General features: G+C 44.4%; 1 protein-coding gene across 3 annotated transcripts in view; it reads left to right on the forward strand.

Moving 5' to 3' along the window:
* The window catches only part of LOC121582560 (ankyrin-1-like), a 101,977-nt gene extending 76,818 nt beyond the window's left edge, over positions 1-25,159 (forward strand). Inside the window, exons 18-44 of one of the 3 annotated variants that reach the window (XM_041898439.2) lie at positions 377-475; positions 790-888; positions 1,200-1,298; positions 1,501-1,593; positions 1,715-1,787; positions 1,993-2,013; positions 2,852-2,975; positions 3,129-3,192; positions 3,325-3,437; positions 3,672-3,896; positions 9,069-9,223; positions 9,437-9,648; positions 10,584-10,788; positions 11,053-11,149; positions 11,436-11,664; positions 11,830-11,958; positions 13,062-13,181; positions 15,685-15,769; positions 16,749-16,817; positions 16,924-17,055; positions 17,222-17,377; positions 17,632-17,703; positions 22,759-23,383; positions 23,635-23,791; positions 24,184-24,270; positions 24,451-24,542; positions 24,960-25,159. In XM_041898439.2, the coding sequence (XP_041754373.2) occupies positions 377-475; positions 790-888; positions 1,200-1,298; positions 1,501-1,593; positions 1,715-1,787; positions 1,993-2,013; positions 2,852-2,975; positions 3,129-3,192; positions 3,325-3,437; positions 3,672-3,896; positions 9,069-9,223; positions 9,437-9,648; positions 10,584-10,788; positions 11,053-11,149; positions 11,436-11,664; positions 11,830-11,958; positions 13,062-13,181; positions 15,685-15,769; positions 16,749-16,817; positions 16,924-17,055; positions 17,222-17,377; positions 17,632-17,703; positions 22,759-23,383; positions 23,635-23,791; positions 24,184-24,270; positions 24,451-24,519 (3,609 nt within the window). In that variant the 3' untranslated portion in view covers positions 24,520-24,542; positions 24,960-25,159. Of the gene's footprint in view, positions 1-376; positions 476-789; positions 889-1,199; positions 1,299-1,500; positions 1,594-1,714; positions 1,788-1,992; positions 2,014-2,851; positions 2,976-3,128; positions 3,193-3,324; positions 3,438-3,671; positions 3,897-9,068; positions 9,224-9,436; positions 9,649-10,583; positions 10,789-11,052; positions 11,150-11,435; positions 11,665-11,829; positions 11,959-13,061; positions 13,182-15,684; positions 15,770-16,748; positions 16,818-16,923; positions 17,056-17,221; positions 17,378-17,631; positions 17,704-22,758; positions 23,384-23,634; positions 23,792-23,870; positions 24,271-24,450; positions 24,543-24,959 lie in introns of those variants that run through there. The other 2 variants (XM_045225237.1, XM_045225238.1) reach the window with 2 other exon arrangements.
* Positions 25,160-26,190: the final 1,031 nt, after the last annotated feature.

Here is a 26,190-nt window from a genome sequence, read left to right on the forward strand (position 1 = left end):
CTGATTGGCTGAAAGCCGTGGTATATCAGACCGTATACCATGGGTATGAGAAAACATGTATTTTTACTGCTCTAATTACGTTGGTAACCAGCTTATAATAACAATAAGGCACCTCAGGGGTTTGTGATATATGGCCAATATACCACGGCTAAGGGCTGTGTGCTAGCACTCCATGTTGCTCGTGCATAAGAACAGCCCTTAGCCGTGATATATGGGCCATATACCATACCCCCTTGGGCCTTATTGCTTAAGTATAGCATGCATGCTGGGGTACATATTTGACGGTCCACTGTGACTCAGACTGACTCAGAGCTGGTTAGTGAACAGACTGACCAGCAGCCTACTGTATTCCTCCTGTTCCCCCTGTGTCTCTCAGAATGGACTGACCCCTCTGCATCTAGTGGCCCAGGAAGGTCACGTTGGGATAGCAGATACCCTGGTCAAACAGGGGGCATCAGTGTACGCAGGCTCACGGGTAAAGCATGCATATGATATCAACCACACACCTCATAATAGAGTATAAAAACAGAATAGACTTGTCTTACATTCAGTAGAGTGGGGTTCAGTATAAGCAGCATAATGCACCACACACTATGATGGCATGCCATATCCAATACTTTCATACATCATGCACACTCTCAAATTCAAATATATTTTACTGCCAGGACTGTTCAAGGTACAACAGAGCCACCAAGCTGTTTATAAAGAGGTAATAATGAGGCCATTGAAACACTGCCAACTCTCACTATTTTCTCTCTGTCTCTCTCCCTCCCTCTCTCTCTCTTTCAGATGGGCTACACAGCGCTTCATGTGGCCTGTCACTATGGCAACATCAAGATGGTGAAGTTCCTCCTTCAGCAGCAGGCTCATGTGAACAGCAAGACCAGAGTGAGACGCTGCTGCTACACTCCTCCTTACACATGGCCTCTGTTAGTGTGGCTCTGCCCTGCCTCACGTCACTTACGATTTCAGGCTCCTCTCACATCACTCCAATTACATTAGATTGGTCATGGAATTTATATTGAATAACGCCTTGTCTATGTCAGCAATCTTGCATTTACTGTGACACACTCTCTCTCTCTCTCTCTCTCTCTCTCTCTCTCTCTCTCTCTCTCTCTCTCTCTCTCTCTCTCTCTCTCTCTCTCTCTCTCTCTCTCTGTCTCTCTCTCTATGCTCCCCCTCTCCACCCCCTTCTCTAGGTGGGCTACACTCCCCTGCACCAGGCCGCCCAGCAGGGTCATACTGACATTGTTACCCTGCTGCTCAAACACGGAGCCCAGCCCAACGAGATCACCACTGTAAACACATCCTTCTTCCTTTTCCTCATCCCTCCATTACACCCTTCTCCTCTAGATCTGTTTTTCCTTTTCTCTTCTCTTCTTTTCTTCACATTTTCCCCTTATTTGCTTTCCTCTACTCTCCTTCATCATGCTTACATCTACAGGCTTCTTCTGGTGTCTGATCTGTGTATCTCCTGTCTGTCTCTGTTCTCTGTGATAGAATGGGACTTCTCCTCTGGGCATCGCCAAGCGTCTGGGTTACATCTCTGTCATTGATGTGCTGAAGTTGGTCACAGAGGAGGCCGTTTCCGTGGTGAGCAGCGCTTCACATGGTTACTAGTGTGTTTGTGTATTCTGTGAAACTCTGACCTACAGTCCAATAACATGTCAGATAATAGCACTCATTTCTCTCTCCTTCTCTTGACTTTTCCCAGATCACCACAGAGAAACATCGGATGAGTTTCCCTGAGACAGTGGATGAGATATTGGACGTTTCAGAGGATGAGGGTAGGTTGGTGCACTCCAGAGACACATTTATTCTTAGCTCGTAAGGCTTTCTGTCAGAAATAGTACTTCTGTGTCTTGTGATTTGGTTGTGATTGTCAGCCCAGGTTGGCAGAGGACCGAAGACTAGAGAAAAAGGTCAAGCACTGCCATGAGACTGAACCTAAATGACTAGCCTAAACAATGCCTTTTTCCATTTGTTTTGTAGGCATTGCGGCGCTAACATTAGGTAGGACTGTGTCCGTCTCTCTGTTTTGTTCGGTCGTCCGGTGGCTCGTGAAATTGTGCCTTCATTGCAAGCACTTTCTCATTCTCTATCAATCTCTCTTTATAACCCTCTCACTTTCTCATTAATGTTTCCTGCTATCCTTTTCTCTCTCTTCCTCTCTCTCTCTTTCCCCTCTCTTTTCTCTCTTTTCTCTCTCTCTCTTCTTCTATGCTCAATGTAGCAACAATGTCAGTGTTTTATTGGCATGTGATGTGGTCATGACATTTTCCTTTACCATTCTGCCACTGAGGGATCCAGTCCCGCAGTGCTTAACTCCAGCTGAGAAGCACTCAAGGAACAGCAAAAACACAATGACTTTGTGTATACCCCTCTGTAACGGCTTGTAGTAATAATAACCTTTTCCAGTAACCAAGGCATTCCCTCCATACAGAAATCCAATCTCTAACGGGCATGCTCACTAAAGCTGTAACCGGGTGCCATGCTGTGTCCCATGCAGTTGTTTTTTCCATTGGTCTCCATTGGCTCTGGTTGTTGTCGGTTTGACTTCATTGCTTGGATCAATCTGAAACTGCTTGGCGATGTTACTATATGTGGTAGTGGATGGATGGTGGGAAGCAGTGGGTAGTGGTATTGTGGCTAATATGACAGTGTAGACTTTCTATTGAGTTGTTTCTCTCTCTCTCTCCCTCTTTCTTTTCTTTCTCTCTCTCTTTCTCTCTCTCTCTCTCTCTCTCTCTCTCTCTCTCTCTCTCTCTCTCTCTTTCTCTGTACTTTCTTCTCCCTTGGTTTTTGTTCCCTCTCTATCTACATTTCTCGGACGTCCTTCTGTGCTCTGCAGGTGATGAGTTGCTGGGGATGGATGGTGCCCGCTACCTGAAGCTTGACGACCTCAAGGACCAGGATGATGATTTCCTGTCCCCTAAGAAGACCCTGAGAGACTTTGAGGGTGGACTGGGCACCACGTAAGTGACAGCCCCAGGGTCGGACTGAACACGTTGTGCGTCAGAGTCCAGTCATCTGAGGAAATGTCCTGAAATGTGAGGGACATTATTTTCCACCATATTACTCTTTGGCCCACTCACTTGTTTTATCTCTTTCTTTCTTTTTTGGTGTAGGCCATACTCTCCTGCTATTCCCAGAATCCCATGCGTGTCACCTGAGACCGTCCTGCTGGAGGGGGTAATGTTTAAAGGATTTATTAATTTGATTGGAAACAGGTGGTAGATTTATCTCATCAAACGCAATTGGTAATGCTGATGATTAGAAAGTTGCTCTCTCTCTCTCGCTCTCTCCCTCCCTCTGTCTCCACAGCACACCCCTGTCCCCCTGCCTAAGGAGTATGATGAGGACTCTCTGATCCCCAGCAGTCCTGCTACAGAGACCTCCGACAACGTCAGCCCAGTGGCCAGCCCCATACACACCGGGTCAGTTTACTCCCTCTACAAGACCTGTACACACTATTACACAAAATACTAACACATTACAAGCATAATGAATCTGCAGCTTACTTCATATTTCTTCCATTCAATGTGATTACATCCCTTTTACAAGGTCATTATGACTGTTTTGTGATTTCGTTTGATCAGGATGATGTTGAATGAAGCACGGTTGGATAGTTATTCTCTCAATAATGGTGGTTCTCATTGGTTGCTGTTCAGGTTCCTGGTCAGTTTCATGGTGGATGCCCGGGGGGGCTCCATGCGTGGCAGCAGACACCATGGGCTGCGTGTCATCATCCCCCCTCGGACCTGTGCAGCCCCCACCCGTATCACCTGTCGTCTGGTCAAACCCCAGAAACTCACCACCCCACCCCCGCTGGTGGAGGGAGAGGGCCTGGCCAGCCGTATCATCTCCCTGGGGCCCTCCAGTATGCAGTTCTTAGGGTAAGTGTATGTGAGTGTGTGCGTTGTGTGTGTGCGAATGTGTGCATATGTACGTGTATGTGTGCGTATGTGTATATGTTTGTATGTCTGTCAATCGCCCTGTATTTGATGGGACAGTCGGGTTCTGCATTTCACTGCCAAGTGGAGAGCGATAGTGACTTCTTAGGAGCAATAATCACAATATATTCTAATAGTAATAGCAGGGTTCTACATTAATGCTTGTCCTCTTGTCCGGGAAAAAAATCACACAAAAATTACTCCGATCATAATTGGATCAGAGAGGCAAACATTGGAATAATTTTCAAATAAATGTTTCATATACATAAATAAAAAAGCCTACATGTCAAAGTGTAGGTGATATGCATATTGGCTACAGCCTCATGTCCAAACCGATGCTGACATGAGGGAGGCGCCAGAAAATGTAGCCAAACTTTAATGAGACTTTTAATTACATAAATATAGGCTAATGTCATGTTTTAAAAATATAATGAAGGATAATTAACGTCTAAAGGCTTGATTATCGAGGCACGGTTAATTTAGATCAAATGGTCACAAGACCGGAGAGTGAAGGACAGTGCCTGTTATGTACCACACATCACCCACCTTGAATCTGAGTGGAGGCGGTCAGCATTTTGAAACAATTTAACCATAAACGTAATTGTTTTATGAGGCATATCTTACCTTGTTTCAAAGTAGCCTAGCCTAGCCAAAATACGACAATAGAAATGTTGAGGGAATTATTTTATAAACACTAAATATGCCTTTGAAACCAGAATTCGTTTAATGTTTTATTGGTTTTCAAATCAACTTTCTTTTACTTTCATAATCCTAGTAACCCATGCTAGTTGATGCATCTTTAGGTCTCCCCTCTTTCTTAATTTCAAATGGATATTTTCATCTGTCACATGAAACCGCTCGCGTGTGCGGTAATTGCATTTTGGAACATTTACGCCTACAGCCATGTGTGCATTGTTGAGCTTATAATTTGAAGAAATAAAAATGTTAAACTAAATGGTCTGATGTGTTGCATCAGCCTCATTGCTTTAAAAAAATATATATATGTGCATTGGTTGTATGAATTTTGGATCTGTCATCCCAGAACTGTCCCAGAGACTGCTTTGAAATGTATACATATTTTTTTTATTGTCCCAGGGATGACGGGATGCCCTTAATTTCGAGCCCTGGGGGGAATTATTTTATAAAGACATAACAAGTATTTGTGACCGTCCTCTTCGATTCGGTCTTATGTTGCAAAATTTGAAATTGTGTTTTTTACATTGGATTCAAGTACAGACTCAGAGCTACAAAATGGTATATCATATACTGCAGTTGAGGAACAATGGGAAAGTAATTCTGCTTTCAAAGTTGATGAACTTTTAACTCCACTTTTGAGAAAACGCCCTTGAATGTTTTGGTACACCTACTGGAGAGCTCTTCTTTGTCTACACATATTCAGCGTTGTTCACACCCTCTTAAGCCTTAGCCCCACCCATCTCTTTAAGTATTCACATGTGAGGCCATGTGCTAAACAGAGTGAGTAATGTAGTGCAGTAAACAACCAAAGATTTCAAGACTAAAAGTGGTGAAAGTAGTAGCCTGCAATATGGAAAAACTCCAGGTAAAAATACACTTGATCTAGTCCTTGGCCTATATCCTAATCTGACTTTGGTGCAGATCATGTTGTTCTTGACATTACCGTCTCTGGTAAACACACATTATATCAAATACGTTTATTTGTCATATGCACAGGATACAGAAGGTGTAGACGGTACAGTGAAATGGTTAATTGCATAGTAGCAATATAGAAAATTGAAAATGTCCAGATACGAATATTGTATAAATATTTTATAATTATTAGATGATGCTTACCTAGACACACTTGTCTAAATTGATAGGTCATGTGAAAGAAATGCTATAACCACCACCCAGCCACATCTAGCTAAGTGGATGGGTCACTATCGTCTAGACATAAACTCTGAAAAAAAGAAAGAAACGTCCTCTCGCTGTCAACTGCGTTTATTTTCAGCAAACTTAACATGTGTAAATATTTGTATGAACATAACAAGATTCAACAACTGAGACAAAAAAGTTCCACAGACATGTGACTAACAGAAATTGAATAATGTGTCCCTGAACAAAGGGGGGGGGTCAAAATCAAAAGTAACAGTCAGTATCTGGTGTGGCCACCAGCTGCATTAAGTACTGCAGTGCATCTCCTCTTCATGCACTGCACCACATTTGCTAGTTCTTGCTGTGAGATCCAACAGGTCCCAGACGTGCTCAATGGGATTGAGATCTGGGCTCTTCGCTGGCCATGGCATAACACTGACATTCCTGTCTTGCAGGAAATCACACACAGAACGAGCAGTATGGCTGGTGGCATTGTCATGCTGGAGGGTCATGTCAGGATGAGCCTGCAGGAAGGGTACCACATTAGGGAGGAGGATGTCTTCCCTGTAACGCACAGCGTTGAGATTGCCTGCAATGACAACAAGCTCAGTCCGATGATGCTGTGACACACCGCCCCAGACCATGATGGACCCTCCACCTCCAAATCGATCCCGCTCCAGAGTACAGGCCTCGGTGTAACGCTCATTCCTTCGACGATAAACGCGAATCCGACCATCACCCCTGGTGAGACAAAACCGCGACTCGTCAGTGAAGAGCACTTTTTGCCAGTCCTGTCTGGTCCAGCGACGGTGGGTTTGTGCCCATAGGCGACGTTGTTGCCGGTGATGTCTGGTGAGGACCTGCCTTACAACAGGCCTACAAGCCCTCAGTCCAGCCTCTCTCAGCCTATTGCGGACAGTCTGAGTGCTGATGGAGGGATTGTGCATTCCTGGTGTAACTCGGGCAGTTGTTGCCATCCTGTACCTGTCCCGCAGGTGTGATGTTCGGATGTACCGATCCTGTGCAGGTGTTGTTACACGTGGTCTGCCACTGCGACGGCGATCAGCTGTCCGTCCTGTCGCCCTGTAGCGCTGTCTTAGGCGTCTCACAGTACGGACATTGCAATTTATTGCCCTGGCCACATCTGTAGTCCTCATGCCTCCTTGCAGCATGCCTAAGGCACGTTCACGCAGATGAGCAGGGATCCTGGGCATCTTTTTTTTGGTGTTTTTCAGAGGCAGTAGAAAGGCCTCTTTAGTGTCCTAAGTTTTCATAACTGTGACCTTAATTGCCTACCGTCTGTAAGCTGTTAGTGTCTTAACGACCGTTCCACAGGTGCATGTTCATTAATTGTTTAAGGTTCATTGAACAGTGTTTAAACCCTTTACAATGAAGATTTGTGAAGTTATTTTGATTTTTATGAATTATCTTTGAAAGACAGGGTCCTGAAAAAGTGACGTTTCTTTTTTTGCTGAGTTTATGTTCATGAAATAAAATAGATGGCCGTAATCACACCCAAACACACCTGGCTAACTTGATGGTTCATATAATCATCTGGTGAATTGGAGTCTTTTGTTTAGACATGTAGCTAGCTAGCTAGCTAGCTAAACAATTAACCATAATCCCAACCCATACTACTAGCAATACAAAGTGATTGTCATAGCTAGCCACCATGCATGAAATGCTGTAGTATGAATCTGTAGGTAGCTAAAGCTAACCAACTAGGTTCAATGTTAGCTAGCTACCTAACATTAGACTATAATTAGCAATACAAATGGTTTTCTGAGATACAAATAATATTACTACACAGATCATACACGTAACGTTAGCTAGCGAGCCAGCAAGCTAATGTTCTCTAGCTAGCTAACAGTACACTTTAACTTGCAATGAAAACAACTTTCTGACAAAATTAGAAACATATAATATCTGAAAATATAGCTAGACTCTTACCCGTATACATGGATGAACGCTCCACGGCAGACTGGAACCCCTTTAACTCCGTTTTGTTTGTACAGCTTGTTTGGCCCGTGTTGTGTCAAATCACTCCGATTCAAAGTGACTGTTATGATGAGCTTCTAGGGTATCAAGTAATTAAGAATGTTAGGACATTTAACACTTAGCTGGGGAGTTCATATAAGATATTTAATATGGTACCATGGTTCGTTATAACAGAAGAAGGACATAGCCCTGCCTCTGCCATCTTCCGAACTCCAGAACAAAGAGCCACTCTCTCTATATATACACTCTGTTACACGTTTCTTCACGAACATCTGGTACCCATCAGTGGGCACTCCCTTCTCTGATGTTATTACTCTTTACCCCCAAGTCAGTATATCCTGTCCATTACTCATTCTAAGATCAACATCAGTAATCTCCTTTGACATAAGGAATGCAGACTCTGTGGCACCAAGCCACTTATCCACTAACTCTAACCTACTTTCCCATAATACTATAAAAACCTCATATCAGTGACCGTGTGCAGAAAGTAGTCACAACTTTTTCCCACTGATCTTTGTCAATAGCGTCTGCTAAATTCAGGGCCGCAATGTTGTTGAGAGCAGTAGCAACACTTTTATAGTTTTATCTTTCAAAAAAGCCGCGGTAGCAAGGATTATCTACACATATTGAGCAGCTCATGTTATAGACAGAAGCATGCTACATGGCAGACCAATCCAATCTCATCTCTCGGCATGTCCAGCCCATCCATTATCTCAGCCAATCATGGCTAGCGGGAAGGTTCCTATCTTTTTCCGTGGCTAAACCAACTAGGCTCGTAATTTAACAATTGTATTCGTATTTACAGGTGGCATACAAGTTTGTTATTAAGGCACATGAACGTTAACATGTTCCAGAGGGCATTTCTGACAAAAAAAAAAAACGTTAAAATGCCTCTCCTGTGAAGTAGTGACGTGCGGCATACGCCTAGCTTCCTGTAACGGGTCACATTTGGTTGTAACTGTAATTTTATAGGCTATCAAGGGTGGCCAACCATCCTCCAGGATAGCCTTAAAGGGGCAGTGTTGTATTTTGAGACAGGCTTGAATATGCAAAGAAGCCAATAGGCAGAGTGTAGCCTACATTTTTGTCTGATTCTCTATGGTAAAAAAGATAGTAATGCATTTTATTTAGTATAGTGGTTCCTTGCATCATACAATGATGTAAAAATGGTGTTACAGACCAAATCAGTCCTACTTTTCCAAAGGACAAGTGGCAAAAAAAGTTAATGTCAAGCCCTGAATAGTATAATAATAGTATGTTAATGTAGAGGTAATGTCTCTATAGGCCAGTGATAGTGGAGATTCCCCACTTTGCTGCTCTGGGTCGAGGGGACCGGGAGCTGGTGGTTCTGCGCAGTGAGAACGGCTCTGTATGGAAGGAGCATCGTAATCGCTATGACGACGAGGTGCTGGAGACCATTTTGAATGGCATGGATGAAGGTCAGTGTAACAATGATAAATGTAATCCCCCTACAGCAAAGCCAGCTGCATCTTCATGCACTATCCTGTCTATCTAAGGACAGGCCATGCACATGTACCACACATTTAAGTAGTCTACAGTATATAATTTGAACAACAACGTTATACACACAAAAACATACTTAATGCACAAACCTAATCCATACGCCCCTCTCTCTGCCGCCCCTCCCTCAGACCTAGAGAGTCACGAGGAGTTGGAGAAGAAGAGAATCCGCCGTATCATCTCCACTGACTTCCCCCTCTACTTCGCTGTGGTGTCCCGCGTCCAGCAGGAGAGCGACCTAATTGGCCCAGAGGGAGGTCAGCTGACCAGTAACCTGGTCCCTCATGTCCAGGCCATCTTCCCTGAGACAGCGGTCACCAAGAGAGTTCGGCTGGGGCTGCAGGTGAGGAAGAGGATGAGGAAGATAAAGAGGAGGGGAGAGACCAGCAGAGATATGTTCAGCCGTTTCAGACACCTGACCCTCCTCTGGGTTCTGTCCTGCCTTTTTAAAGAGGACTTTATGGAAATGCAGGTTTTCAAGCAGGAGTGAATATTACTTTCTGCACTGCTCTTACAAAGAGCTGTCCCAGGACTGTATTCAATCAAGTTTGATTGAATGGGACATCTTGGCAGGTAGCTGCTCTCTTTAGCTTACTCAATCAGTGCTGTCTGCCCTGCCAAACAAGCAATGTTGGCACCACAGCAACAATGGCTAATGCATAAAACTGACTATGGCATATACACATAGAAACTGGCACTCAGGAATGCTGACTAACTCCATATACTGAAGCTGGATTAGTTTTCTTTTTCCATGATTGTGTTGTTTTATTTCTTGCTGAATCCATGGGTCCTATATCTCTTAATTGTTTGTATACTGTATTTGTCATATAGAATTTTAGCATGTATGAAAGTGTTTGCTTTGGTTCATTGTTGTTTTAATTTTTTTCTTTATCCAGCCTTTCTTCACACTTCAGTTCCCTGAGCTAAATCCTGCTACATTGACAAAGATGATGAACTGATATTCAAATTTGCATGTTACTTGGTTTTACGTGTGAGTATGATTGTGTGCACTGTTTATCCATCGGTTAGATATACAGTATGTTCAGGTAGGACTATGTATTATGTTGTCAGAATATGTGTGAGTTTGTCTTAATAATAGTTTGTTAACTATGCTCCGGAGGGCAAGTAATGTGATAAACGTATTCTGTGATATTTTTTCCTTACATTATTGTTCTTATTTTTGTCTCCCATTTTAATACATAACTTGTCCTTTCTCCTTTATCCCTTTCTCTTTTCTCTCACTCTTTCCCATCTCCCCTCTTTCCTCTCCCTCTTCAGGCTCAGCCAATCCCAGACGAGCTGCTGACTCGACAGCTTGGTAACCAAGCGACCTTCAGCCCAGTGGTCACGGTAGAGCCACGACGACGCAAGTTCCACCGGCCAATCGGATTACGTATCCCACTCCCCCCCTCTTGGAGGGAGAGTCCACGTGACGCTGGGCAGGGGGACACCACCAGCCTGCGCCTCCTCTGCAGTGTCATTGGTACAGTCCGGCGTAGAGTTGACTTTATACCCTTAACAACTGTTTCATGGCCAATAGCGTTCATTGCCAACATAAGTGAGTGTTAGGACAGGGGTTAAGGTGACAGAACTAGTGCTGACCAACAGAAAGCATCACGAGCCAAGCCAGTCAGTTTTATTACATTTACATTTAGGGGGACAAAGCAGGTCTCTGAGGGGAAAGAGAGAGAATGAGTAAGTGGAAGTGCATAAAAAGAGAGAGCTTAAACAGTTCTTTGTTTCCCAGGTGGAACAGCGCCTGCCCAATGGGAGGACATCACTGGCACCACCAAGCTGATGTACACCAACAACTGCGCCAACTTCACCACCAACGTCTCTGCAAGGTGTGTCCTAATTCACACTCACAACAGTCAGCCATGCACTCTCCTGTAGAGGTTATACAAAATGTATGAAGCAGAACACCCGTATACTATTTACCCAATGCATATAGCCATTTGTAACCTCATCCTGTGCCAAACCATATTGAGTTCCATCCACTGACGCTATGTAACACCCGACAATCCATTAACTGTACTCTTTAACACAACACAGATGCACACAAGCCACTCTCTCTATCGACTATCCCTCGCCCTTCTCTGTGCGTCATCTCTCCTCTCATCCTCTGCCCAGGTTCTGGCTGACAGACTGCCCTCGCACGGCCGAGGCGGTGACCTTCGCCAACCTGCTGTACCGGGAGCTGATGGCCGTGCCCTATATGGCCAAGTTTGTGATATTCGCCAAAATGAACGAGGCGCGCGAGGGTCGCCTACGCTGCTACTGCATGACCGACGACAAGATGGACAAAACTCTGGAGCTGCACGAGAACTTCAGCGAGGTGGCACGGAGCAGGGATATAGAGGTCAGCAGGGGGCAAGGGTCAGGGGTCAGGGGAGAGGGGTTTAGTGTGTGTATCAGTAGGTTCTACTGTCTTTTAAATATGTTCACATAACTCAGACATTTGTTTAAATAATCCATTGAAGTCAATGGAAGATTTTTCTCCCCTGACTCTCCTTCGACCCCTAAGGTGATGGAGGGCATGCCGTTGCACCTGGAGTGCTCTGGGAACCTGGTGCCTGTGAGGAAGGCCACTCAGCAGCCACGTAGCTTCAGCTTCCAAGCCTTCAGAGATAACAGACTGCCTGTCTCGGTCAAGGTCCGTCTCCCACTCATTCTCGATATTTTCCCATAGGAATTGTGATTGTCGATTTAATGGAAATGTCCATCTGTCAGTCAGTCTGTTTTATTGCTTCCAGGACATGTCAGTCTGTCAAACTGTCTGTTTATGTATTTAACATGTTAGTCAGACAGGTTTTGTGAATCAACAGTCGGTCGGTCGACAGTCAGTCGGTCTTTCGATCCAGTCTACATGTCTGTGTGTCCATCTGTCCCGTCCATCTATCTCTTTACCTTTTTATATGTTCATTACAATCATTGTGTACCTTCGCCCATCTCTATCACTCCATCTCTCCAGCTGTTTCAAATCTTGCGATTTTGAAATATATTTTCAGTCTATCTTTCTCTTCTTGTTTAACTGTGTTGAGTTCCAACCAACACTTCTCTATCACATACACCATGTCTCTCTATCTGTGTGGCTGTCTGTGTTTCTCTCCATTTGTGTGTCTGTAGTTTGTTTCTGTGTGTTTGTCTACCAATAAATCTGTCTGTGTCATCTGTATGTCTGTCTGTGTGGCTTTGAGTGTGTGTGACGTGCGCTTCTGTCTCAGTCAGTCTCAGACGAGTGTTTTGTGAAGTATTCTCCACAGTGGTGTACCTACCTACTCTCCCTAGATGTAACTGTGTGCACGTCCTTTAACTCTTTCACCTTCTTGCCTGCCTGCCAATCTTGCGGCCTGCCTGTCTGTATGTCTGTCTCACTGTCTCTCTTTCTTTCTCTCACGGTCTCTGTTACTGTCTGATCTGACAGACGCCCAGGTAAATGTGCAGGTAAATCTCTCTCTCTCGCCTGCCTATGGACTGCTTCCATCCCTTCCCCCCTGTGTTTCTGCTCGACAGACCCACCACACTGCAGGTTGTCTAATTCCCCCTTTGCTCTGTTCTTCTTCCCCCTCGCTTTTTTCCCCCCATTCTTTTTCACCCCTCCTCTTTATCCTTCATATCTGTTCCTCTTACCTCTTCTTACCTCTGTCATTCTCTCGTGTCTCTCCTCCTCGAATCCACCTCTTCTGGTTTTCTCTATCTATCTTTCTATCTTTCTATCTTTCTATCTTTCTATCTTTCTATCTTTCTATCTTTCAGGTCAGAGACAGCAATAAGGAGGCCTCTGGGTTCCTTTCTTTCCTACGGAAGTCTACCAAGTATGAGGACTCTCAGCATGTGCTGTGTAACCTCAACATTACCATGCCACCCTGTGTCAAGGTAAACACTCATGAATATACACACACACACATACATACATACTGTACATACACACGCACGCCAAACCACTCGCTCACATTCAGAATTCCCACGTAGTGACTCTCAAACATACTTAGAACCACTCATATACATGTATCTCTCTCTCACAAACAGTCTCTCATACAGTGAGGGAAAAAAGTATTTGATCCCCTGCTGATTTTGTATGTTTGCCCACTGACAAAGATTTGATCAGCCTATAATTTTAATGGTAGGTTTATTTGAACAGTGAGAGACTGAATAACAACAAAAAAATCCAGAAAAACGCATGTCAGAAATGTTATAAGTTGAGTTGCATTTTAATGAGGGAAATAAGTATTTGACCCCTCTGCAAAACATGACTTAGTACTTGGTGGCAAAACCCTTGTTGACAATCACAGAGGTTAGACGTTTCTTGTAGTTGACCACCAGGTTTGCACACATCTCAGGAGGGATTTTGTCCCACTCCTCTTTGCAGATCTTCTCCAAGTCATTAAGGTTTTGAGGCTGACGTTTGGCAACTCGAACCTTCAGCTCCCTCCACAGATGTTCTATGGGATTAAGGTCTGGAGACTGGCTAGGCCACTCCAGGACCTTAATGTGCTTCTTCTTTAGCCACTCCTTTGTTGCCTTGGCTGTGTGTTTGGGGTCATTTTCATGCTGGAATACACATCCACGACCCAGGTTCTCACCCAAGATTTGACGGTACATGGCCCCGTCCATCATCCCTTTGATGCGGTGAAGTTGTCCTGTCCCCTTAGCAGAGAAACACCCCCAAAGCATAATGTTTCCACCTCCATGTTTGACGGTGGGGATGGTGTTCTTGGGGTCATAGGCAGCATTTCTCCTTCTCCAAACACGGCGAGTTGAGTTGATGCCAAAGAGCTCGATTTTGGTCTCATCTGACCACAACACTTTCACCCAGTTCTCCTCTGAATCATTCAGATGTTCATTGGCAAACTTCAGAGGGCCCTGTATATGTGCTTTCTTGAGCAGGGGGACCTTGCGGGCGCTGCAGGATTTCAGTCCTTCACGGCATAGTGTGTTGCCAATTGTTTTCTTGGTGACTATGGTCCCAGCTGCCTTGAGATCATTGACAAGATCCTCCCTTGTAGTTCTGGGCTGATTCCTCACCATTCTCATGATCATTGCAACTCCACGAGGTGAGATCTTGCATGGAGCCCCAGGCCGAGGGAGATTGATAGTTATTTTGTGTTTCTTCCATTTGCAAATAATCGTACCAACTGTTGTCACCTTCTCACCAAGCTGCTTGGCGATGGTCTTGTAGCCCATTCCAGCCTTGTGTAGGTCTACAATCTTGTCCCTGACATCCTTGGAGAGCTCTTTGGTCTTGGCCATGGTGGAGAGTTTGGAATCTGATTGATTGATTGCTTCTGTGGACAGGTGTCTTTTATACAGGTAACAAGCTGAGATTAGGAGCACTCCCTTTAAGAGTGTGCTCCTAATTTCAGATCGTTACATTTTTACATTTACATTTTAGTCATTTAGCAGACGCTCTTATCCAGAGCGACTTACAGTTAGTGAGTGCATACATTTTTTCATACTGGCCCCCGGTGAGAATCGAACCCACAACCCTGGCGTTGCAAATGCCATGCTCTACCAACTGAGCTACACGGGGCCCTGTATAAAAGACACCTGGGAGCCAGAAATCTTTCTGATTGAGAGGGGGTCAAATACTTATTTCCCTCATTAAAATGCAAATCAATTTATAACATTTTTGACATGTGTTTTTCAAGATTTTTTGTTGTTATTCTGTCTCTCACAGTTCAAATAATCCTACCATTAAAATTATAGACTGATCATTTCTTTGTCAGTGGGCAAACGTACAAAATCAGCAGGGGATCAAATAGTTTTTTCCCTCACTGTACACCCACTAAACTACTCACATGCAACCTCTTTCAACCCTTCTAAACCACTCTCCACTACCAACATTACACACTCACAACCCCTCTTAACCTTGCCAATACAGAAATATATTACTTCCGTTCTACATTAGCAGATATGATTACAGTCATTAATTTAATGGAAATTATGAATGGGGTGTTTTTCTGCTTTAATGTTGCTGCCGGTTGATTGGTTCTGTCTGCACCTTCCTCAGCTGATGAATGATCAGTTGAACTTTGAAGGCTTAAAAAAGACCAACATGAAATACAGACTGTAAGAGATACCGTATCTAAAGAGAGTTTTAAAAGCAAAGATTAACCGAATATTTAGATGCTCTGCTACAAGTTCCACCATCCCAGTGCTATTTTAAGCAATTTTTTAACATCTCAAATTCAGTTTTATTTCCACTAAGATAGTACAGTACAAAGTAATAGTCACAAAAGCAGCATAGATACAAGAAACCTAATTCAAACATATCCTTAGACAACCTTGGAAGAAGTTGCTTGTATTTCAGAGAAAGTAGCCATATTTAGTCAGTTATATGTGTGTGCTTTTGAGTCTGTGTCCCTTGTGTGTGGTCCAGGTTGTGGGGAGTGAGGAGCGCAGGCGAACTCTGACCCCGTTGGCCCTGAGGGAGCGCTACAGCGCGCTGAACGAGCCCGGTCTGGGTAAGTCATACCATGCCTGTTCAGAAGCCCTCTCCCCGCTATACAGGAGGAGACAGAGCCTGAATGTTGCACCCCTTCTCCCCTGCTTCCCAGTCTACTACTCTCTCTATCTCGTGCACGCATGAGCCTTGGATGCACTGCTCTACTACGCCCCATAATACACAGCAGTGTGATGATGGCGCCATATTGATTATGTGCCAAAGATTAGCTAATACGTACACATCCAAACAGCTCCATGGAAAACTATAACCCTTCCAGAGTTCTGGTAACATTAGTACTGAATGACCTGTTATGGTTTGCATGGCGCTGGTGCTGGTCGCTCCACTGCGAGTCCTGTTAGCATGGCGGATATTTAGCATTTAGCTTAGTGCTGGGAATGGGCGGGTCCTCGCAGTGGAGCCAGACAGAGGAGCCCTCTGTTTGGCCCATGGTAGATGAGCGAAGAAAGGAAGGAGTGCTCATTGGTTACATGGTGAAAATGAGGGCAGGGCCTTTTCTGTCTATCTAAGCACAGCGCTGCTGCCTTGCACCCCAGTTCCCCATGATTATGTTGCCCTAACAGAATGGACTGGTGTCTGAATGAATGCCTCCAATACTCTACCTACCTCTAAACTACCCTGCCTATAGTCTGCTAACACACATGGATCGTATTGGCAAAAACACTATACTCTGTGGGTAATGTGTCAAGGTAAGTTTGCTATTATCTCTTTTAATAGCAACTGATTTTAGTGGGTTTGATATGTTGGGTATTTTGGTGGTTAGTTTGGTCTCCTTTATTGAGTAACATGGAAAATTGTGTAAAAATGTTAGTTGTTGTGCTATACTGTTTATCCAGTTTACGGTGTTCAGTTCTGTAGTCGGGTTTGAGTAATTCATTTGCAGTAGATGTTCTGAGTCAGACACAGTTGTACTTTGACTGTGTAAAGTATATTTAGTTCTGAGACTGTTCTGTTTCTGAATTTGTCTTTTTTTTTTACAGTGAATGCCATGGAGAGGACCGAGCTCAAGATCTCCCTCATATCTGAACAGCTGGGCTTGAGCTGGGCAGGTCAGTGCTCCTGTACATGAGTGACTACTGGATACAGTCTACTATATGTGGTAAAATAAACGTACATATGGATATGATTTACTTAATTATTTATTCTCTCTCTCAGAGTTGGCACGGGAGCTACATTTTGGTGTGGATGACGTTAACAGGATCAGGGTGGAGAATCCTAACTCGCTCCTGGACCAGAGTTCAGCCCTGCTCAATCTGTGGGCCGGCCGAGAGGGCAAGAGGGCCAAGAGTGAGTCTGTCTGTCTGTCTCTGTCTGGCTGGCTGGCTGTCTCTCTGTCTGTTTGTCTGTCTGTCTCTCTGAGTCTGTGTCTTACTACAGTCCCCCAGCACAATTCTCTGCATTCCTTTCCTTATTTTCTGCCCCCTCTCTCTCCTTTCCTCTTTCCCTCTGTCAGTGGAGAGTCTGTATGGGGCTCTGAAAAACATTGACCGTTCAGACATTGTGAGTTCAGTGGAGGGCCAGCCACAGGCAGAGGCCGGGGCCTCAGAGGAGGGGGCCTGCAGACTGGCCGACCGCGACTCCACCCTGCTCTCCCCCAGTGTTATCAATGGTAAGAGACACATACACAGAGATGTGCACGCACGTGCACACACACACACACACACACACACACACACACATACAGGTGCACTCACACACACACTCACACACACACACACATTCCACCAATGTAATCAGTAGTATGAAAATACCATACCTGCCCCTAGTAATGTCAATGGTGAAAACAAGATCAATGAGAAGACCAATACTCTTCCCAAGTGTATGGGTAACACAGATTGAACCTTATCTCTGTTGCTCCACAAGAGATCACGGACACAGGTCATCCACCTGTAGTCTACAAGCCACGAGTTATTAGGCACCCATTTTTCAGAAGGGGTAAGTGGGCTGCATGGTTGATTTCTTCTGATGATTCTCAAAGGATTTTGAGTCACGTCTGAGGGATGGTGCGATTTCCACCATAACCCAGTGATATGTGAGCATGTAATGTGAGCATTTCCTTACTGCATTTTGGTGACAACCATCATTTCAGTTTCACTGTTCTGACACCTCATGCTTTAGGCCTGAACATGATGGTTCTCACATGACATCATAGGAGATATGAGGATAAAACCTCAAATAAACACAACTTGAAGACAGATGTCATTTGAAATGACAGTTCTACACATTGAGTTAATTAGGACAGACTAAAATATACATTTTACCTCTGTGTTTAAGTTTTAGTCTAGTATATGGATGAGTCGGATGTATGTGTGTGTGTGCGCACGTGGGGGGGGTGGATGAACACTAAGTGGCACTAGTACACAGTTTGTGTGCTCTGGGCCTCCATACCTTGCTCCTTTGTTATTCCCCTCTGTCTCTCCTAGATCTGTCCCTCTTTCTCTCTGTGTCTGTGACATGTCATATCTGCTACCCAGCCGCCCTTCTCTTCCTCCTCCTCACAGCTCTTCCTCTCCGACCTCTGACCTCATATTGACCTCATGTTGACCTCTGGGCCTCTCCTCTCTCCTGTCATCTTATTTTCCCGTGCTCCCGTGTTCAGTCGAGCGGGGACCCTCTCCTCCTCTCTCGATGTAGATCTGTGTCTATGCATGTGCATGCTGCCTGCCTCGCTGTTCCTCTCTCTGTGGCTCGCATCAGCGAAAAGTGTCTTTCTCTAGGTCTGGGAGGGTCAGTGTTGAGGTGGGGTGGAGGGGTATCAAAATAAAGGTCTTGCTATCAAAATAAAAGTTTGCTGTTTTGGAATAAGAACTATGTATTTGCATGGCATGCTTTCTTTATGACTATTTCCTTATGCGTATTTTACTTTTTCTTGTTTCTCTGCTTTTTGTCGAACTTAAATGCTGTATTAACTCCTTAAATCTCAATGGGTTTTCTGTGAATTCTATGGTGTTGGTTTTATGCTAGGCTGTAACCCATGGTTGATCGAACAGCACATAATTTTCTCAAAATAATGTAGCTGTGACATGACAGCTTTGTCATTAAGACAATCTTGTCGTAATGTTACAGATACATTGTTAGAATGTTATGTACCAGCTAGTGTGTTCGATGGTGTGGTGTGGTGGAGTGTGTGTGCCTGGGTGTGTGTGTTCGTACAGTGACCTGTGAACTGTCGGTGTGTTTTTATGTGTCTCTGTATGTTTGCGTGTGTGTTGTTCATAGGTGGATAGTGCTGTGCATTGTATTGTGAGTTTGTGTGTTTGTAGATTGACAATCTATGTGGAGTTGTTGTGCTTCACTATGTGTTGTAATGTTAGTTTTACACTTTTGTCTTTAAATTGGGAGGTACAGTAAGGACTAACCCAGATAAACCATCATCATTCCAACTCATTTGTTCAACATCCGTTTAATTCAAAACACATCTATACTCCTCATCATCCTCACCTCTACTGTCTCTGTACTGTACCATCACTATACCATCCCAGAGACACACATTCACACTCACATACACTAACACGCACACTAACAGACTTTTACAGTTACACTATTCTCCATAGGCATCACCACTCTGAAAGAAATAAAGCCAAACTTCATTCATTAGTCCAGTGTCCATGAACACTTCAGTTCCTTCTCCAACTTATTACCACATTACAACATACTCATTACCACCTACAACACAGACTCTCAAGAGATAAATATACAAAGAAGTCACACCGAATGATTAATTAACAGTAATTTCGATCCGAATGTGCATATTGTCCAAACAGATACGCAAGGTACAGTGGGGGAAAAAAGTATTTAGTCAGCCACCAATTGTGCAAGTTCTCCCACTTAAAAAGATGAGAGAGGCCTGTAATTTTCATCATAGGTACACGTCAACTATGACAGACAAAATGAGATTTTTTCCCCCAGATAATCTCATTGTAGGATTTTTTATGATTTTATTTGCAAATGATGGTGGAAAATAAGTATTTGGTCAATAACAAATGTTTCTCAATACTTTGTTATTTACCCTTTGTTGGCAATGACACAGGTCAAACGTTTTCTGTAAGTCTTCACAAGGTTTTCACACACTGTTGCTGGTATTTTGGCCCATTCCTCCATGCAGATCTCCTCTAGAGCAGTGATGTTTTGGGGCTGTCGCTGGGCAAAACGGACTTTCAACTCCCTCCAAAGATTTTCTATGGGGCTGAGATCTGGAGACTGGCTAGGCCACTCCAGGACCTTGAAATGCTTCTTATGAAGCCACTCCTTCATTGCCCGGGCGGTGTGTTTGGGATCATTGTCATGCTGAAAGACCCAGCCACGTTTCATCTTCAATGCCCTTGCTGATGGAAGGAGGTTTTCACTCAAAATCTCACGATACATGGCCCCATTCATTCTTTCCTTTACACCAGGGTTCTTCAATTCCGGTCCTGGAGGGCCGAGACACCTCTGTTTTTCATCCTCTCCTTCTAATCAGGGGCTAATTCAGACCTGGGACACCAGGTGAGTGCAATTAACTACCAGGTAGAAATAAAAAACAGAAGTGTTTCGGCCCTCCAGGACCGGAATTGAAGAACCCTGCTTTACACGGATCAGTCGTCCTGGTCCCTTTGCAGAAAAACTGCCCCAAAGCATGATGTTTCCACCCCCATGCTTCACAGTAGGTATGGTGTTCTTTGGATGCAACTCAGCATTCTTTGTCCTCCAAACACGACGAGTTGAGTTTTTACCAAAAAGTTATATTTTGGTTTCATCTGACCATATGACATTCTCCCAATCCTCTTCTGGATCATTCAAATGCACTCTAGCAAACTTCAGACGGGCCTGGACATGTACTGGCTTAAGCAGGGGGACACGTCTGGCACTGCAGGATTTGAGTCCCTGGCGGCGTAGTGTGTTACTGATGGTAGGCTTTGTTACTTTGGTCCCAGCTCTCTGCAGGTCATTCATTAGATCCCCCGTGTGGTTCTGGGATTTTTGCTCACCGTTCTTGTGATCATTTTGACCCCACGGGGTGAGATCTTGCGTGGAGCCCCAGATCGAGGGAGATTATCAGTGGTCTTGTATGTCTTCCATTTCCTAATAATTGCTCCCACAGTTGATTTCTTCAAACCAAGCTGCTTACCTATTGCAGATTCAGTCTTCCCAGCCTGGTGCAGGTCTACAATTTTGTTTCTGGTGTCCTTTGACAGCTCTTTGGTCTTGGCCATAGTGGAGTTTGGAGTGTGACTGTTTGAGGTTGTGGACAGGTGTCTTTTATACTGATAACAAGTTCAAACAGGTGCCATTAATACAGGTAACGAGTGGAGGACAGAGGAGCCTCTTAAAGAAGAAGTTACAGGTCTGTGAGAGCCAGAAATCTTGCTTGTTTGTAGGTGACCAAATAATTATTTTCCACCATCATTTGCAAATAAATTCATTAAAAATCCTACAATGTGATGTTCTGGAATTTTTTTCCTCAATTTGTCTGTCATAGTTGACGTGTACCTATGATGAAAATTACAGGCCTCTCATCTTTTTAAGTGGGAGAACTTGCACAATTGGTGGCTGACTAAATACTTTTTTTCCCCACTGTGTGTATATATATATATATATATATATATATATATATATATAATTTGCGAGAAAAAAACACATATGGGGGATTGGAAGTGATGCAGACAATTACATTGATGGAAGTTACAATCTATCTGAAATATTAAAGCTGATCTACCCCCTAAAAAAAATTAACAAATAAAAAAGTCACACCGAAAGGCTTTTAAGATGGACAGAACAGAGAAAGACAACCATGATGATAGGAGACGGACAGACACACAGACAGGAACTTACGAGCTGAAATATGGGCTCTATTTACATCTTTGCCTAGAATTAGAAACTCAAATAAAAGCATATTTATACAGACATATAGATCAGTAAATCTAACTAATTTCACAACATAAACCTATTTTTGGAAGATGTTCTGGTAAAATTGTGTTTGTATATGTTCAGTATGTGTGTGTATGAGTTCTCTGAGTGTGTGTTGAATGTGTGTGTCCTGTTTGAGTATGTATTATGTGTGTGTGTGCCTGTGTGTGTGCACTTGTGCGTGAGTGCAAGTGCAAGTAACTTGTAATTTTCTCAGCAGAATCTGCAGCTTCCTGACCCTCTCACTTGTGATTTGGTTTGGAACAATAATGGAATTTTGTATCTCATTGATAATAGTATCAAAATTTAAATGTATTTATCAAGATAATAGATATTGAAGAGGCACTATATCAGGAAGGTGGACATGTTTAAATGTAAATGTTGTTGCCAATAGCTAATTGAAAACAATGAAAATGATATTGCAATTAACACTGGACACACTTTAATTCAATATTACAGGTATCATTGAACATGCGTATCATGATAATTTGGTAGTATTGATTATCGTGCCAACCCAACTGACCCCAAACACCCCACTCACCTGCTCTCTATTCCTATCTTGGATTACAGTTTCAACTGCAACTGCGCTTTCTTACTTATTAAGAAACCCTTCTAACACTTCACCCCTTTCCCACAGACAATGGACAAGACTCCATTTCTAACCCCGTATTCCCTATATAAGACCTGCTACTCTCAGGGTGAAAATCAAGCTGTGTCCCAATACTGTAAAACTGCTTCCTTCCATGCATCCTCTCCATCAGAACCACTGACAGATCACTAGATCAGTGGTCAGCAAAAATCAGTGTTTTTCATGGAAAGTGAGACAATGCAAGACTAAACACTGGGAAAGAGATTTTTTCAGTACTACCAATTCCAAGAATGTGCCAGTGAGTGTGTGTGCCTCCTTGGAACTGGAAGTAGTGAAAACAAATCTAGTCACTTTCTCTTTCCCAGCATATTGTGACACAGGACTGAGCCCCACTGTTTCCTATAGGGCTGAGAAACAGTCCCACTACTCCCACATCCCTCCCCTCCCCTAACTCCCCCATACCTGTGCCTGCGTGGTGTTAGTCTCCCTCTCTCTTTATCTCACCTCCCTCCCAGGTTACGGGCTGGTGCAGGAGGAGCTGCTCTCCCCGGCCTCCATGCTGTACAGCCTGCCCTCTCCGCTGGGCGCTGAGCCCTACTGGCAGGAGGTCTCCAGCCTGGAGTGTGCCCCAATCGCCACCACCGAAGAAGACATCCTGATGGAGATGTCTGACGTGCAGGTGTGGCCCTCGGGTGTCAGCCCCTCCCTGGTCACAGTGGAGGACTCATCCCTGGATGGCAGCAGCCGGGCTGACGACTCAGAGGGGGCCACCCTGTCCCTGCCCTTCAGCCTGGGGCGCCCCAGCAGTGGGGCCAGCGGGGCCAGTGGCTCCATCATGGAGCTGGAGGAAGAGGAAGGGGAGGTAGAGGAGATGCGACAGGAGCCGGCAGACAGGGACAGGGTGAGGGCCAGCGGCGCCGTGCCAAAGGTCAACCTGAATGGCCAGCTGGGAGGTCAGAGGTCGGAGGGCAGGAGGGTGGAGGTAGCAGCGTCAGTGGCGGGCAGCAGTGTGACTGGAGGAGGAGGAGTAGGGCAGAGTTCAGAGGAAGGGCTTTCTGTTGTTTCAGGACAGCAGGTCTACGCCCAGCTGTGTGAGATGTCAGGACTGAGCCGAACCATGGAGCACAACGGAGACAACAGGTGAGACTAAGTCAGGGGTTCAGACTGGTCAGGTCAGACAGTCCTGCTCTCAACCTTATTCTCTGTATGTGTGTACTAAATCCATACTCAATACTCAATCCATTAATCCATTAGGACATTCTCTTTTCGTGTATTTTGTCTGTCTGTCTTGTTCTCTTTCCTACTCGCACCTCTGTCTCTGTCGCTCTGTCTGTCTGCTCCTCTGTCCACTCCGTCTCTCTGTCCCTGTCTCCTCTCCCCGTCTCTCTCAGGGTGGTGGGAGGCGGTGCATTCCAGCCGTACCTACCCGACAAGGACTCCCTGCATGGCTGGGCGGGGTCGCAGACACCCAGGCTTCCCCGGCAGAGTGTGGAGACGCTGATGATGTTACCGGGGTCACGCGTAGCCCAGGAGGCTCTCTTGACGCCGGTGTGTGACATGGGGCATGCTGTGCAGGCAACTGTTTGGCACGCAGCCCTTTGACAAGGGGCTGGGCTTCTTTCATCAGGAGGCGGGGCCCCGGGCCTGGGAGCAGGAGCGGAGGCGGGGCCAGGTCAGGTTTTCACGCCGACTGACCACCTGCTGCTTCCTGTGCCTGGAGGAGGGACTTCCTGTCCATGCCTGCGATAGATAGGACAATCTTTTAATTTGGTTTTAATCATGAAAATTCCAACCATCAAAATATTTTTGATGTTATGTTTTTGATGTATCATCACCTGAAATTAGGTTAATGGGGCAAAGTTGTGTTGTGTGGTTTGTAAACCTGTGTCCTAATGTCATTTTGTTAATTTCATGTGTTATATCCTGATGTTTTGACACAGATTAATGTTGATAAAGAGGACTATGCTGTTGAGTTTCTGGCTGAGGAGCAGTTTGTGGACGAACATGGAAAAGTCGTCACTAGAAATGTTAGTTTGTCTTCTTCTGCATAACTATTTCTCCCACAAATAGACTCACACACTCACAAATAGACACATACAAACACACATACACACACAAATGCTTACAAATACACATCACTTAGATAAGTGTTAACTCCTTTGAGTCTTTTCTCCTACCCTGCTCCCTCCCTCCTTGCTGGACTGTAGGTGGGGGTGGATGTGAGGAAGGGGGCTCAGTCAGTGAAGCGCACCAGTCTGCGGAGAGTAAAACACTGAAACACACATACCCAGTCCTCAAGGTACAGGACACACTTGTGTATATTCCAGGGCTTGGATAGATGCTTTAATAAGTATATATCAGACCCTGGTCAACCAGAGAGGGTTGAAGTTAAACTGGCTAATGTTAATTACAACCCCAGCACACTACTCCCTTGCAATAATGTTATAAAGTGAAAGATTAAAGAATCTTTGTCTGACAGCTCTCATCAGAGCATGTATGTGTACATAACATTCCACCACTTCTGAATGAGAATACATCACCTGTTATTTTTAGGTGCTGTTCATTTTTTATTTAATCAGTTGATTCATTGGTTTAATAGATTGTGACTTCATCATATTGTCTGGCTACCTATGTCCCTCTCTTTAAATGTGATGAGATTGTAGTAGTTAAAAACAATTCCCTTTTTACTGAAATCATTTTCTTCTCTGTCCCCTAGGACCGGACATCCACTGCCAAACCATCCTCCACAAACACAAAGCCAGGTGACAGAGGAAAACAAGGAAAAGATTGAGAGGAGAAGAGGGAACAAAGACTGAAAGAAAGACTAAGATCTGCAAACAACAAAATACAAACACAAAATAATCTGCAGAATGACCCTGGAGTTCCACAACAAGAGGAAAAGAGACTGAGATCTACTTGTAGTTTTGTAAAAAGAAAAGAAAAAGAAAAGGATACTAAACTAGAGTAGGGCATGATTTTTTTTCTATGAAAAACATGAGAAAATCCAACCCCCCAAAAATGCAACAAAAGAGTGCTTCCTGTCAACTGTAATCGCATGATTGACTGATGGTGCATGACCTTTGAACTGTCATTATCTACAAACTGAAGGGGTACAAGGTACAGGGCCAACCCAGGACTGGGTCAGGGGTGAGTTTAAGGACACTTTTCCCCTACAAAGGAGCAGTTTGTGTTAGCAAGTTGAGTCTTGTAACACTACAGCCAAAAAAGCAACAGTATTTTTTTCCCACAACTGATTGGTACGATACAGCGAAGCCAATGCTGAGCCTACCAATGCTTCATTTACTTGGACCCTATTTCCCTGTTATTCTATGTGATAGATGCTCTATGCTTTGTGGATGTTTGTCTGTGTGTCTGTATGTGTACCTCTACTGCATGTGTTCTCTTGCTTCAGGCTTGGCACTGAGCCGTGTCCTGGTTGGTCGGTACTCCTGTGATGTCACAGCATGCTCAGTGTGGGAATGAGAAAGCCACTGTTCTCCCCTGCTCGTGAGTGTGTCTGCGTGTGCCGTCTTTCCTTTGTGAATGCGCTTCTCGTGTTTCTTTAGCACTGTCCACCCCAGTTCCGCTTTGTCTGACTTTGATAGGGAATCACTTTCTCCCCGTTTTATTCAGACAAAGGGATTGTTTTTCCAGATAGGGTTGGTTGATTGATAGCATTGCGTGGCAGCCAGTGGACTCAACACATCCCCGATTTACAGTAGCATGATGTCCCCTTCCCCTCCGCAATGTTGACACCACACTCCTCTCCATCAACTCCTGTAGCTCCAACTTATGTCTCTAGCTAATCAGCTTCCTCCTTTGATCTCTCTCTCTCTCGCTCTCTCTCTCTCTCTGTCTTTCTCTCTCATTCTCTCTGTTTGCTTTGGCTGTAGCACCTCATGGCTTCGTTCTGTTATGATTCACATTAGATTGTGGTTTCGGTTTTA

The sequence above is a fragment of the Coregonus clupeaformis genome, chromosome 15 (genome assembly GCF_020615455.1).
Source record: "Coregonus clupeaformis isolate EN_2021a chromosome 15, ASM2061545v1, whole genome shotgun sequence".
NCBI lineage: Eukaryota > Metazoa > Chordata > Actinopteri > Salmoniformes > Salmonidae > Coregonus > Coregonus clupeaformis.